General features: G+C 30.0%; 1 protein-coding gene across 7 annotated transcripts; it reads left to right on the top strand.

Moving 5' to 3' along the window:
- The first annotated feature begins 342 nt into the window (after positions 1–342).
- LOC110607285 (disease resistance protein At4g27190-like) lies at positions 343–15,642 on the top strand. Of its 7 annotated transcripts, none has more exons than XM_043954462.1 (8): positions 343–655; positions 822–885; positions 7,518–7,573; positions 7,666–10,300; positions 11,224–11,787; positions 11,921–12,433; positions 13,663–14,349; positions 15,205–15,642. In XM_043954462.1, the coding sequence occupies exons 4-7, from the start codon at positions 7,682–7,684 to the stop codon at positions 14,344–14,346; spliced, it is 4,380 nt and encodes a 1,459-aa protein (XP_043810397.1). In that variant the 5' UTR covers positions 343–655; positions 822–885; positions 7,518–7,573; positions 7,666–7,681; the 3' UTR covers positions 14,347–14,349; positions 15,205–15,642. The 7 variants fall into 7 exon arrangements, with proteins under 7 accessions (XP_043810397.1, XP_043810398.1, XP_043810393.1 ...); XM_043954463.1 differs by having other exon boundaries at positions 343–674; positions 15,209–15,642; XM_043954458.1 differs by having other exon boundaries at positions 343–674.
- The last annotated feature ends 288 nt before the right edge of the window (positions 15,643–15,930 follow it).

Raw genomic sequence — 15,930 nt, 5'->3', positions numbered from 1 at the left:
GGCGCCAAATAAATTTTTCAGCTGCCATATATCACCCTAACTCCAAATCCATAAATACTTTTATACTAACCCTAAATTCACAAATAAAAAATTTTTTACCCCTAAATTTACAAAAAGCCCATTATTTTTATTAAAAGTGACCGGTATTATTTGGATTAATCCACCAGTTCACATGCTTCACTTGGATAAACTGAACCTGACATGATTCATGTGGATAAACTGAACCTGACATTGACTTGGAAAAAGGTATGTCAAGCACCCGCAATTATTTCATGATATTATTAGATTATATATAAAATTTAATTAGCTTTTATTTCGGGACCACCTAAAAAGACATGGTTGGTGAATTATTTATGTTCCCTTCCCTTCCCTTCCCTTCCCTTCCCGTGCTTTTATATTCTCTGATATGCATCGATCTTCTAACTTAATAGCTATTTTTTATCATTGGATACCTGCCTGTGGTTGAGCTTTCTGCACTGGCTGATCTTTTTGCCGTTGCCGTTGCCGTTGCCGTTGCCGTTGCCGTTGCCGTTGCTGTTGCTGTGTGTAAAGAGATGGAAGAGTTCCTGCTTGCTAGCTAGCTACTCATCCCATGCCTGCTGATCATTCTCATCAAAATCACCGCTCCAAAGGACTCTACATGTTGCAGATCTTGGTTTATTCTTCAGATCTAGGTTCATTATTATTATTATTTTTAATTTTATTACTTATAAGTTAATTTTTAATTATTTTTTATTTACTTGCCCTCCTTTTATTTCTTTTTTTTTTTTTAAATTTAACTCGTTTTTTATGTTTTTTTGGCTTAATTATTTGTGTTCCAGCTCTTGGTTGTTCCAGTAACAAAGTGAGAAAATTGAGATTCTCATCATTTCAGTACATTTGCTGGTAAAATTACTTTCTCGCCCCAAATAATTTATCATTTTTGTTTACTTCCATTGATATAGTCTCACTCAATTGATATTTTTTTTGTATTATAGGATGAATTTGGATGTCTTTGCATGATTTTTTTTTTTCTAGGTAATTCATGCAGATATTTATTTTTTTTTTCAAATTTTTCTGTTTGATGATTGAAATTTTAATTAACAATTCTTAATTAAAATTTTTATTTTATATAAATAATATACCATAACAAAGATGAGATAATATATATTTTTAATGTGCAATTAATAATACTTTATCATATTTTTTATAATACTTATAAAATTTAGAATTTACTAAAAATCTTATTTGAAAAATATATATAATCAAATTAAATTAAAATAATCCCCTTATCCTAAAAGAAATAACCCAAATATATATATATATATATATCTTTTACAAAAGCAGTTAATAACACTTTCAGAAATGATGAATTTAAAAGACTATTACAATAAATTTAAAAAAATAATTTTCAACAAAAAAAAAATTTAGAAAAGTAATTCTTGAATAAGAAAAAAAAAAACTTATCTATCCCTCCAAGGTCTAAATGAAATTAGATATAAATTTTCATAATTTCATATTGATTAATTATCATCTTATAAATTTAAATTTTTTATCTAAGGATGTAATATTATGACTATTATTTTAATGTTTATTTTTTAAATAAATATAAATTATCATCAGGATATAACTGAGTTATATTATTATTTTATTATTCAATAATATTTTTTAAAATAAAATTATTATCTAATAATTTAATTTTATCAACATATCAATCATCTATTCCTCCATATTAATTTGGATAGAGCAAATACTATTCAACTTGACAACCTTATTTTTAAAATTTTGAAATTCTAAAAAAGTAAGTCACAGCCAAATAAATTTACTGTAATCACGGTTTTAATCTGGCGGTAAATATATCTGAATAAATCTGATAGCAAAGGTAGCATCCTTCGCAAAAGCCAGCTTATGACTTTATTCTAGAGGAGTGCAGTCGGTTTGAAACCCAACAAACCAACATCAAAAATTACATATAAGGCATACTTATGTTGACACAGAAAAAGGCCTTCAGTGGTGCGGGTTACCTCGAGTCCTAAGAAGAATTTCAGGGTATCTAAGACTTTCATGTGGAAACAGCGGCTCAAGTACTCCTTAAATTTTTAAACAGCAAAAAGATTATTGCATGTGATAATGAGATTATCAACATTAATAAGAACATTCAAAGGAAGCAATTCAACGTGAAGAATGAACAAGGAGTAATTTGAATAGAATTGTTGAAATTCATAGGCTTGTAAAAAAGCAGCCAGCTTGACAAACCAACAACGAGGAACTTGGCGCAAATAGTAGAGAGACTTGCAGAGGTGACAGACTTTGCCAGATGAGGAAGAGCAAAGCCGGGTGGCATTTTCATGTAGACTTCTTCTTGCAAGTCACAGTGTAAAAAATCATTATGGACGTCCATTTGATATAATTCCCAATTCTTGGTAGCTGCGACTACAAGAAGAGTACGAACCGTACCCATTTTCGTTGTGGGTGCAAAGGTGTCCTGATAATCAAGCCCTTTAACTTATTTATTGTCCAAGATAATCAGTCGTGCCTTGTATCTTTCAATACTCCCATCAGAATTATACTTGATTTTGTATACCCATTTGCTGGCAATTGTGCGCTTCCCAGAAGGTAAAGCTTGACTGTCCATGTACCATTGTCCTCCAAAGCTTGAATTTTTGTGTGCATGGCCTCTCTCCATCGGGCATCTTGAAAAGCTTCAATATAAGAGGTGGGTTTATGTCCTGCAGTAATCACTCTCAAGAAACATCTATGGTGTGTAGAGAATTTATCATAACTCACATAATGTGCTATAGAGTAAGGAGTACCTGAAGAAGAAGCTAATGGAGAGGATGAGTACGGCGAAGGGCTTACATTGATCGCGTGAGTCACATAGTCTTTTAAATGAATCGAAACCTGCTTAGTTCATTGTCCCCTTCCTAACGGCTCAGAAGCTATATCACTCCTTCCGACCTCTTTATTGCATCCCCTTCCTAACTACTCGAGAGCTACATCACTCCTTTTAACCTCTTTATTGCATCCCCTGCCTAACTGCTCGGGAGCTACATCACTCCTTCTGACTTTCACACTTTTGTCAAATTGACATTTGATCATGGCTATAAATTTCTTAAGAACACATGTCTTGTCACTTTTATGATTGAACAAATAAATCTATATAGCATGCAAATAATCATCAACTATAATCAAGAAATAACGAGCTCCACGAGAAGCGAGAATTGTATAGGGTCCCCACAAGTCACAGTGTATCAAATCAAAATACTGTTGCTTTATTATTACTATAAAAGAAAGCCTTTCGTCTATACAATCTATCAGTTTCTGAAATCAAGTCTGTCACCTAAAATGATGGATGTCCCATTCTATTATGCCAAAGCTCAAAGGTCCCTCCACTACTCAGCTTGCAAGCATGAACTGAAGCGACTCCTTTGAGAAAGTAAAGCCCCTTTCATTGCTCACCCACTCCAATCAAAATCCTCGAATTTGGGTCCTATATAGCACATATTTTGTTAGTGAGTTGAATAACTAAATTTGAATCATTAAAAAGCTGAGAGACAGAAATTAGATTGTATTTCAAATTGAGAACAAAAAGAACTCGTCATAATTTTAAATTTCTGCCAAGCAACATGGTTCCTTTTTTTACTACCATTGTTTTCTCCCTATTAGGCAATCCAACCGAGCATGGTGCAATGTCATGTAAGTCGGTTAGAAAAGCCTTAGTTCTTGTCATATGATGGGAGGCTCCTATGTCAATAATCCAAGGAAAATTTCTTTATTTATCTGTTAACCTCTCATTAGTATTCTGCTGAGAGTTTAACATATCTAGTAGAGCAGCCCATTGCTCATCATTTAGTCCATTCAACCCCTTTCAATCTGCATCTGTCATTGCTTTTTGTCCAGTATCAACTGCAACTGCTTGCGCTGCGTGTGCACGCACAACACTTCCTTTGTTACGTCCTCCTTCAGTCCCACACTTTTGAGTACTACCACGCACACCTAAGTTGCCACGAGGCCAAGCACCCCACCATTCTGGATAGCCTATTAATTGAAAATAACTTTCAGTGTCATAACCCTTTCAATTGAAATGAGAGCAAATAGAAGTTTTATCTTTATCCCCTTCTGGATTCCGAACACTGGCCTGAATTACAAAACTCATAGGGTTGTACTGTTCAACTTTGCTTCTCTTCACGATTCTCGCTCGCTCTTGCTGAACCACCATAGCATAAGTATGATTCAAATTAGGAAAAGGGTCAGTGCTCAAGACATGAGACTCCATCAGAAACTGATGAACTCTTTCTTCTTTACGCTTTCATTCCATGTCAATGGTAAGATTGCATTTGAAGCCTGCACATGCACCCTTTAGTATTTGATCATAGTTATTAATCTCATCCCATAAGGTTTTGAGTTTACCGAAATAGAAAATAATGGATTGACCATCCTGCCTACAAGTTTGCTAGGTCATATCTCAACTGCTGCATTCATGGTCCATTTCTAATTGGGAACCTCTACTTAATATCTTCCCACATATTCTTCACCTTTTTGGTAGGAGAGATAGTTGATGGAAGTGTTGGTTTAATAGTATTGAATACCCAAGAAACCAATATAGAGTTAACTATCCAACAATCTTTGAGTTCCAGTGCATTGTCCTCTGGTTGTTTGATGGATCCATTGATAAAGCCGTATTTCTTTTTGGCTCTCAGCGCAGTCCGCATGGCCCTTGCCCATTCTTTGTAATTTTCTCCTTTTAACTTCACTTGGATAATCAAATTGCTTGGGTTGTCATTGGAATTTCGTGCATAAGGATTGAAAGAGTTTTTCATTGTTCCTAAATTCTCCCCGTGTTCCTTTTCAACCTCCATGTCTCTGATACCATGTGAAAACGGAGACTCGCACAATTTGGGAATGAAAGTTCTTGCCCCCTTTTATTAACCATAATGTGACAATATATACACTAGGTTTACCCCTGTTTAGGAAAATCTAAGAATGCAAAACTTCATATACAATACAAGCCAAACTTTTTATGCTGTACAAACTAAGCTTCCTATACTGCACAAGACAACAAAGAAAAGAAAAGATATTTACATACAAATCAAACCTGAAACCGAGATGGGTCGATAGGTCATCAAGACATCTGATAAGTCAATATAGGTCAACAGGTCGTCAAGACTTCGGACAGATTAGTGCAGGTCATTAAGAGGTCGGACCCTCGGGACGTCTGGTCAACATTGGTCGACAGGTTGCTTCCAATATGATAAAATTAAATTTGGGATTGCAGGAGAGGATTGTCATTTACAGAGGAAAGTAAGATTTTTAAAGGAAACAAAGATTTAATTGAGAATGAAAATGATGTTTAGAGAGGAATCAATTGCTTGATAATCATGGTTTCAGAGAGAAAGATGATTGCCATGGGAAGTGGAAATGGAGATTGATTAAGAATGGAGTTATGTTGTACATGAGGAGAAATCTGAATAGGTGATTAGTAAAGACGACTAATAGTAGGGTATAACAAAAATAGATATTTTGAGTCAATTTTTCACTATCAATAAGTTAAGGACTTCGATAGACAAAAAAATTTATTAGAGATTTAAGTGAACAAATAAAAATTTGTCAGCAATTTAAAGAGGCTTTTACCAATTATATATATATAGTCTGTGTTCGGTTCTCAACAAACTGAGATGTAAATATACAACCTCAATATCATTTAAATTTATCAAAGGAACAATAAGAATCAAACAGTCCAATTCCAAGTAATAATTAAAAATGCAAAATAGTGCATATCACATGCTTTAGAATCATAGATTTTGAATCTGTCGTCATGGAATTTTTTAACAAAATAAAATGCAGATTTTAAAGAAATACAAGAAGAAAATAATTAAAGAAGAAACCCATTATAGCATCTCATTGCATCTCAAATGAGCTCTCGTCATCTGTAAATCCACAAAATAAAAGAACTAGCTCTAAATGAGGTCATGAGTCCTATCTACTTCTAGTCGACTGCTCTATGATGGACCTCCCTATCTTTTGCTTGTTCAAAAGATGCTCATCTTGAATATGCTATTACTGAGATCTCAAAAAATTATCAAAATCCATAATATGTATGAGATTTTGTCAATATGGTATAAAGCAAAGAAGAAAAAATAATTAAACCAAGGCCACCAAAATAGAAAAGAAAGAAGAAGCAATAAAAAAGAGAAGAGAGAATTAGTGGGGCAAGTGGTGGTAAAAAAAAAAAAACAGTATTAGGTTAGGGGACTTGAAAAAATATTACATATATATACTACAACATAATAATGTATTTTACTAATTTCAATTCCGTTGTACTTTTTAATTTTTAATTAAAAAAAATAAACCGAAAATTAAAAATTCTATAAAATACTAATCGAACCATACCAATTTAATTATAAAATCAAATAAAACTAATCTAGTTCGATTTATTTTTTTAGTTAGCACTGAAAAATGCTCAGTCCTGAACCAAATCGAACTATAATTAGGGCATATTTGTGGTATATGCTCAGCTAAATATGCAATATGTAAGCAACCAACCTAGCAAATACACTATTAATCTTCAACTCAAGTACTAGTAAGTAAGATATCACAATTTAAATCAGGAAAATTAAGGAGTTGATTCTTCAATTTAATTAAAAAATATCTCAAGTAATAAATTTCAAGACAAGATACATTAAACTACAGAAGTGCTGAAATTTAAAGGGAATAGGGATAAGAAAATAAAAAATAAATGATTTATAGCGATTGGCCTCATTAGTCTAAAATTAAATTTATATTAAAATAACAATAATTAAAGTCATTCTAATTTTTTAATAATAGCATCAATATCAATTTAGAAGTTTTTTTCTTTAAAATGAAAATTGAGAATTGGAGAAGTAAAATTTGAGATATCTCGGATTTATTTAAATACACTTACTATTAGATTAAGTATGTGATTGCAATTTAAAAGTTGTAAGAATATTTTTAGATAAAAGGTAATTTTCCAAAGCGAATATTTTCACTTGGAGTTGTAACAGTAAAATATGTCATATTGTAACATAAAAACCCATTTACTTTCTTTTTTTTTTTTAAACAAAATTTACTTTCTATTCAAGTAATATAAAACTTATTTTATTTATAATAGCAGATTTTTAGATTATTTTGTTGATGTGGCACTTATTAAATTATATATATATATTCTCTTATTTTTAATATGTAATTAATTTTTAAATATTATATATTAGAGAATATATGTGTTTTAAATAAAAATTGAGAGGATTTTATATTATAAAATGAAGTTTAAAATTGTAGAGTTTAATTAGTAAAAGTAAAAAGATAGGACTATAAAAATATAAAAAGAATTGGCTTTCTTCTCATTAACTCTTTTTAAAGATTAATTTCAGTAGCTGGTTATTAATTTGGAGATCAATGATATTCTTGATCTTTGCTATTATTTAACTAGTGTTTATTTTATTGGTTATTTGTTGCTTTTAATGTCCAAATTCAATGAAAATAATTTTTTCTTTAAATGATTGGCTGATTTTCTTTTGCAGATTAGTGTACGCATACTTCTCTTTGCAGATCTATTAGCAATCCGTCCTTGGATTTTGTAAGATTTTAATATACTTATTGTTTAACTTAAACTGTGTTTTACTTTTCTTGTCGTGCAATTATATTAATTCTAGGACTTGGTTATTGTAGAAATATAACAAGAGAAATGGAGGTTCTCCTTGCCATTGGAGGTACAATTGCTGGTGAAATTGCTAAAAACTTGGTGGCTCCTATTTGGCGACCGTTTTATTATCTGATTTACTACAAACATAACATCGAGAATTTGAAAGAGGAGCTTCAGAAACTGGATGACAAGAGAACTGAGGTGGGGCTACGTGTGAATAACGCCAAAAGCAACTTGCAGGTGGTTGTTGGTTCTGTAATTCGTTGGCAAGAGAAAGCAGATGGCATTGATAGGAGGAGTAAAGAATTTCTTCAAAATGAAATGAACGTGAACAAGTGTTTGAACCGTTCTTCCTTGAGTAGAAAAGCTAAGAAGATGACAGAAAATATGCTTGCTTTGCTCGAAGAAGCGAGGAATTTTGGTGAAATAGCCTATCCTGATCCTTGTCAAAAGATAGAATTATGGTTCAGTGATGAACGCATCAAGAATTTTAAATCCAGGGAATCAATTCTAAATGACATCTTGATGGCCTTAAAGAATGACGATCTTCGTGTGATTGGGATTTGCGGAATGAGTGGTATCGGTAAAACCACTATGGTAAAGCAGCTTATGAAAAACATGGAAACAAAGAAATTGTTTGACGAGTTTGCTATGGTAGCCGTGTCTGATACTCCTGACTTCAGAAAGATCCAAGATGAAATTGCATCTTGCTTGCGATTGGAACTCAAGAATGATGAAAGTGAGGTGGTAAGAGCAAGCAAACTGCATCAGAGGCTTACCAACTGTGATAAGAGGATCCTTCTAATATTGGATGATGTTTGGAAGGAGGATGGTTTAGGAGAAATTGGAGTTCCTTTAGGTTGCAGGAGAAATGGATGCAAAATCGTGTTGACTTCACGAAATGAATTTGTGTGCTCTAGTTTGGGAAGTCAAAGAAATTTCCTAATGAAAGTTTTGAATGATGAAGAAGCTCTCGTTCTTTTCAAAGAGACAGCAGGCGACTCAATTGGCCATGATTTACTCGACACGGTGAAGGAGATTGTAAATGAATGTGAAGGCTTACCAATTGCCATTGTAACTCTTTCCAAAGCATTAAAAAACAAAAACAAACGCATTTGGAATGATGTGCTTCGACAATTAAAGAATTCTAAGCTGGAATATATCTCAGGAATGAAGAAAAATGTGTTTTCTGCAATTGAATTAAGTTACAATTATTTGGAAGATGAAGAGGCCAAGTCATGCTTTTTGCTTTGTAGCTTGTTCCCTGAAGATTTCAATATTCTGGTTGAAGATTTGCTTGAATTTGGAATGGGCCTAAGGCTGTTTAAAGGTGTTGAATATGTGCATGAAGGAAGAGATAGGATCTATAAGCTTATTGATATGCTCAAAGGGTCAAATTTGTTGCTTGAAGGTGACGACATATGGAACGAGTCTGTCAAAATGCATGACCTTGTCCGTGATGTAGCCATATCACTTGCCTCCAGAAATAAGCAGTGGCACACATTACAAAGTCAAGCTAGAATAAATGAGTGGGAAGGTAAGGATTGGTACAAAAATTGCACTGCAATTTCACTTCTGTGTGAAGACATCAAAAAACTTAAGGATCATTTAAAGTGTCCGAACCTTGAACTCTTACAGCTTTGGCATGATTGTCAGAATGATTGTCAGTTACAAAGCCTTCCAATCAACGTGTTAGAAGGGATGAAAGGACTCAAAGTTCTATCTATAGCCTCCCGTATCCCATCACTGCCACAATCAATTGATGTCTTGAAGAATCTTCAAACCTTATGTCTTTGGAATGATAGGCTAAACGAGATGCATACAATTGGAGATCTCGTGAAACTGGAAATACTTGAAGTTCGTAGTTATCGTTTAGAAGAGCTGCCAGAAGAAATAGGAAATCTGAAAAATCTAAGGTTGCTAAACCTGCGCAGGGTCGAGAACCTTAGATACATTCCACCAGATGTATTAGTAGGGTTGTCCAAACTAGAAGAGTTGTATCTTCCACTTAGATATATGATGAAATGGGAATGGAAGGAAGACGAAGAGAAAACCAATGCAAGCCTCAGCGAGCTAGAGACTCATCATATAACTGCATTGCATATTACTGTAGTAAATGCCTACATTTCACCTAAAGCTTCAGTCTTTAGAAACTTAATAAGATTCCACATTTTTGTAGGCGACTCAAAGGTTCATATTGTTCACAAAGATTCAGAGAATGTGTTGCATCTTAAAGGAGATGCAAGTGATATTAAAGGGAGTGGGATATGTGTTTTGTTGAGGAAAGTTGAAGTCTTGTGTTTGGAAGAAGTGAAAAATTTGAAGAAAATTGTAAATGAGATAGAAGATAATAGTTTTGCGGATTTGAAGCGAGACGAATGTGTTGATGCACTAGTGAGAATTCCAGAGTCTCCAAAAAGTCCCCTCTCATACTTGAGCAATTTAAGAAAAGTAGAAATATATGAATGTGATGAGTTGAAGTACTTTATTCCACTATCCATGGCTAGAGAGTTGAGGCAACTTCACAGCATGACTGTAGTGTCCTGCGAAAAGATGGAGGGAATTTTCTACAGAAACAAAGTGAATGATGATGAGATTGAGTCGCCACTTACAACTCTCTGCTTGGATGACCTTCCAAACTTCATTGGATTTATCTACAAGGTAAGCTTTTATATTTTTTATAATTAAAGAAAATTTTAGTTTAAATATGAAGACCATTTTATAATTTTACTCGTTTTTAAATTTTTAATAATTATTTTTATTACTTAAAAAAATATTTCATTATTTTAAATATGATGAGTTAATGAGGAAAGTTTTTATATTTTTTATAATTTGTTTTTATAACTAATAAGATTTTTTCATAGCGTGACTGAAAAATTTTTTTTAAAATGTTTTAATAAGCTCTATTTGTTTAAAAAAATTAATTTTTAAAACAATATTTTTCATTTTTTTTTAAATTTAGTTAAAAAAATATTTTTCTAATAAAAAAATAAACCAAGAAAATAATTTTTACTTTTAAAAAAAATAAAATCATTTTTCACATCTTAAAATATTTATCAAGATATTTATATATAAATTTATTAATAAATTTTATTTTTTAAATTAAAATTAAATAATAAAAAATAAGTATTTCATTAAAAAAACATTTTTTATAAAAAATATTTTTTAAATACAAATTATTTTTTACATATAAATAAAACCTTAATTTCAAATTTAAATCTAGTAAATATATATGTCTCCATCTACATAGAAAATGCATAATTTACTTTATTATTATTTCATAAAACTCACTTGACACATTATAAATTTATTCAAAATTGCATTCACAGACTTAATTTGATAGTAAATGTATTTGAGTACATTTAAGATATTTCAGGTTCTACTTTTCCGATTTCTAAATTTCCATTTCAAAAAAAAAAAATTACCCAAAATTATCTGCCCATTGCTGATATATGTTATTTTTCTATAATTATTTTCATTCATACCTTCTACATTTGCTAATTGTTTTCATTTTATACAGAAAAAATTGAGTTTTAATTTTTGTTCCAATGGCTAATATATATATATATATTCGTGTTTGACAGGATATAGAAGAGTCGAGTGCATCTGAAATGAACAATAGGATGAAAATTGTTCAATCTAAAACTGAACCAGTTGAAAAGATTTCTATATTATTTTCTTCTCTTTGGCTACGACTATCAAAGTTGCAAAAGCTTATCTTATATAATTGTGGTTTGGTAAAAGCACTGTTTCCTCCTTCTGTTGCCCAGCAATTTGCGCAGCTTAAAGAATTAAATATCTCAGCATGTTGTAAGATGGAATATATAGTTGCAGAAGCTAAAGAAGAAGAAAAAAACAAGGGCGTAAGCAAAATAGCATTTCCTAATCTAACTAAGCTTGATCTTCGTAATCTACCAGAGCTGGTGGCTTTCTTTGCGGACAATGATATTTCTTTTGAGTTGTACTCATTAGTATATTTGAAGATATTCTCTTGTCCTAAACTGAAGACACATTATTGTGAAACTCCAGACTCATCAACTTTGAACAAAAGTTACGATCAAAGTGAGCTCAAAGTCATGTTCCCAACAAGCTCAATTGCTCAACGCTTACTAAGAAGAGGAAAGCCAAAAGATGTTTCCAAGAAAAAGGTATGTACTCATTGAATTTCATAACGTAATGCCATTGAAATTGTTGAAATTTACTTTAGGGTTTGGGAGTTAGAAGCATTACACCTACAATAGCAATGAATGAATTAGATGATCTCCCTAATAAATTTGGCAGGATATGGAGATGGAGCAGCCAAGCACATCTCAAATGAAAAGTGGACCAATGGAAATGATTTCTACATTATTTTTTCCACCAAGTTCACCATTATTAAATTTGCGAGAGCTTCATATCTTTCAATGTCATTTTCAAGAAGCAGCCTTTCCTCTCTCTGTAGCTCAACAATTGGTGCAGCTTAAAGACTTAAACATTTGGTCATGTGAGAAGATGGAATACATTGTTGCAAAAGATAAGGGAAGAAGCAAAATAGTATTGTTTCCTAGCCTAACTTATCTTCACCTTTCAGATCTGCCAAATTTGATGGGTTTTTGCAAAGATAATAATGTTTCTCTTGAGTGGTCTTTGCTAGAACGATTGACGTTTTATAAAATCGTCAGTTCCAAAATCGTTTCAGTTCCAAAATCGTCAACATTGAGTACAAGTGCTGAGGTTGATCACCTTGATACTACCTTTTGTGCCACCGTGATACCACGAAAGAGGAAAAAACAAGATAATAATTTCAGCAAAAAGGTATGTCCTTCAAGATAAATTATAATTATTTGAAATGAATAAATGTCAATTTGAATTTAGTATTTATTTAATTTCTCAATTTTCATTTATTAAAATTTTTAAATCAGTTATATATTTTATTTTATTTAAAAATTTCATATTTTTGTAGTTAAATAAAAAAAATTCACATTTTCTAAATAACATATTATAACTATTTTATGCGACACACATGATATATTTTTAAATTTTAAATTTTATAAAAATTTATTCAATATCTATCATTATGATTGTTTTTATGCTATATTGGATATAAAAGAATAGATAAATATTTACACAAATTCATATTTATATAATTTTTTTAAAACATATAATATGGTCTTTGAAGTTTTATTTTATTAATATAATAGTCCTTTGAACTAAATATTTTTATTTAATCATGTCTATTAAATTCATTCATATTTTTTTTATTAGTTTATTATTTTTCCTTCTTAATAATTAAAAATTTGTGAAAAATAATTTCAAATCAAATTAATGTATTTTAATTTTTATTAACATATATTAAAATAACAAAATGATGTTTTTAAATTAATTTTAACAGTATTTTATTTCTAATTTTTAAAACTTATGTACATAATTTTTAATATTATCAAGCATGGAATATGAGCATAAATATTGAATACAACTTTTGATAGATTAACTTATTGATACTCAATAATATTGAAAATCATGCATGTAGCTTTTAAGAATGAAAATAAAATAAAATTTTTAAATATATTATTTTGTTATTTAGTATTAGTTAATAAAAATTTAAAATGTGTGGAATTCAATTTAAAACTTATTTTCTATATTGTTTTAATTATTGAAGAGAAAAATATTATAATTGATGAAAAAGTACACAATTGACTTTAATAATGATAAAAAATGATATTATCAAAATAAAAATATTTATTTCAAATGTCCATATTTTAATTTTAAAATATAAGTTGTCATTAATTTTTTTAAATTCAATTTAGTTTATTAGTTAAAACTGTAACTAATATTAAAATTTTAGTTTTATTATTAAAAAAAATATGTGTTTATGTTGTTTTATAAAGAAAATCTATCAATCTAATTACTGATTTATGAAAGTGAATCGTATTATTAAATAATGTTTTGTATTTTTATAAAATATATATGTTATTTAGATATTTAACCTGATAGTAAATGTATAGTAAACTGAGAGATCTCGGTTCTGCTCCTCAATTTGACAGGTTTCATTAATAAAGAATGAGGGGGATCCATCTGTTAGCAATATTGATGAAAGTTATGCATTTCCATCCAAATTGATTCAACAGTTGCAAAATGTGAAAGACCTTAGGATTAAAGGCAGCGATTCAGTGGAAGTAATATTTTCATTTGAAGGGCTGATTAATGGAGTGCTCAATTCAGTGGAAGAGATACGGTTAGTTAGTTTACCAAATTTGAAGCACGTTTGGTTCAAGATTCCACCAGAAATCACAGCCTTCCAAAACCTGCGAAAGTTGATTGTAATAGATTGTTATAATTTAATAAACCTTTTCTCAATTTGCTCGGCCAAACTTGTAGGAAAGCTACAATCAATAGAGATTAGAAGGTGCAAGAGGATGGAGGAAATTATTGGAAAAGAGAATGAAGAAATTAGCATGCAAAAAATTGTGTTCCCTCAACTAAGGTCTCTGACACTTGAGGATTTACCCAACCTCAACACTTTCTGCAATAGGATTTATGCTCTTGAATTTCCATTTCTAGAAACATTGGAGTTTTTGAACTGGAAAAGGATGGAGACATTCTCCTATGGATCATTAAGCATGCCAAAGCTAGAGAAGGTTGTGATAAATGGAAGGAGGCATCGATTAATGGGATCTGATCCAAACCTTAATGCAAAAATGAGTGAGTTGTTGAAGATGAATCAATAAGAGGTATGATTCATTTCCTAATGCCTTTATTTAGAATGGTAAATTTTTAGAGAATTCAAGTGAATTTTTTTTTTTTAAATTTTTGTGTTTAGAAAAATTAAGATTTTTTTTTTTAAAATTTTTGTGAGAATTGATTTTGAATTAAAAAGTAAATCTTGTAAGAATTTTATAAGAAATGATTTTATTTAAATTTATTTGCATTAAAATTACTTAATTAAGAACTCCATTTTTCTCTTCTTTTATTCCTTATTTTTTGTTTATTTCTTTTAATTAGTAACTATTTTTTTAATTTAATTTAATATTTAATATATTTATAATTGATATGGACAAATTTATTATATTATTTTTTTTCTTAAATTATCCATCTTAATGTAATTTTTTAGTAGTAAAAAAGTTATGTAAAGATCATATTTTAAATATTGCAAAATATTAATAATGGTGTTCAAAATTATTTTCAATATGATAAAATGATTGTTATTTATGAAATAAATATTTATATTTTAGTTTAAAAATAATAAGGATAATAAAAAATAAATTAATTTAAATTTATTATTAATTTATTCAAAATCAAATAAATTCAATTAAATTCTATTATTTTAAAATTTATTTCAAACAAAAAAAATTTTTCTATAAATAAAAAAAAATTGTATTCCAAACAAGGGGAATAGATTTGACTCTTCCTCTATCTAAGCATTGCTTTTCTTTAGTTATCATATGTCTTTTGAAATTGTGAATTTAGTTTTGATTGGTGAATAACCCACACTTGCATAATCCCAGGAATATCTTATAAATAATTTATTTGTTACACAAGAACTTGATGCCACTGACAATGGTGATTTTGATTATTTCAAATTTCAGGAAGAAGGGGAAGCTGAGTTTGAGTGGTGAAGAGGAAAGTGATGAAGCTGCTTTTAATGGAGAATAGCATTGGGATCAAGGTGTTCAATGAAGATTGAAGATTTAGGATATATTTTTTTTCTCAAGTCTTGAAGTTGAAAAAAATAAACAATTTTCTTCTCCTGTGATTTTCTCATCAACAACATTTCATGAGTCGCTTATAAATTTTGGAGCTGCTTTTTATTTTTTGAGTCTTGAAATTCTAAGACAGGTGTGAAATAGCTTTGCTGCTATTAAAGACATATTGAAGATTTGTTTATGTTTTTGTCATGCTATGTTTAGTTCTTTTCCTTAGTTTTTTAATTGAACGACAAACAACTGTGTCCATAGTTCATATGGATTGTCTATCATAAGTAAGGTGACTTCTTTGTCTTATTTTATTATTTTGTGGTTGCTAGTTGTACTGCGCGTTAAATTGTTTGGTTCAGTTTTTTTTTATATTCTGATAATATTTTTGCTGTTTATGAATAAAAAAATAGTAAATTATATTTTAGTATCTAATTTTAACGTAATTAATGGATTGATAGTATATTTTTAAAATCCAACACTTAAATTTCTATATAATTATTTCATCTAAATTGGATATCTTTTTATTTATAATCTACTTAAAAGTTGGTCAAATTTCTTCCCCTTTTAAAACCCCTAGTGGAAGGTCAAATTTCTTCTGAAAGTATAATTTTCTTTTTA

This window comes from Manihot esculenta, chromosome 2 (genome assembly GCF_001659605.2).
Source record: "Manihot esculenta cultivar AM560-2 chromosome 2, M.esculenta_v8, whole genome shotgun sequence".
Taxonomy (NCBI): domain Eukaryota; kingdom Viridiplantae; phylum Streptophyta; class Magnoliopsida; order Malpighiales; family Euphorbiaceae; genus Manihot; species Manihot esculenta.
The sequence above is the reverse complement of the archived record's forward strand: the minus strand, read 5'-3'. Positions and strand labels throughout refer to the sequence as shown.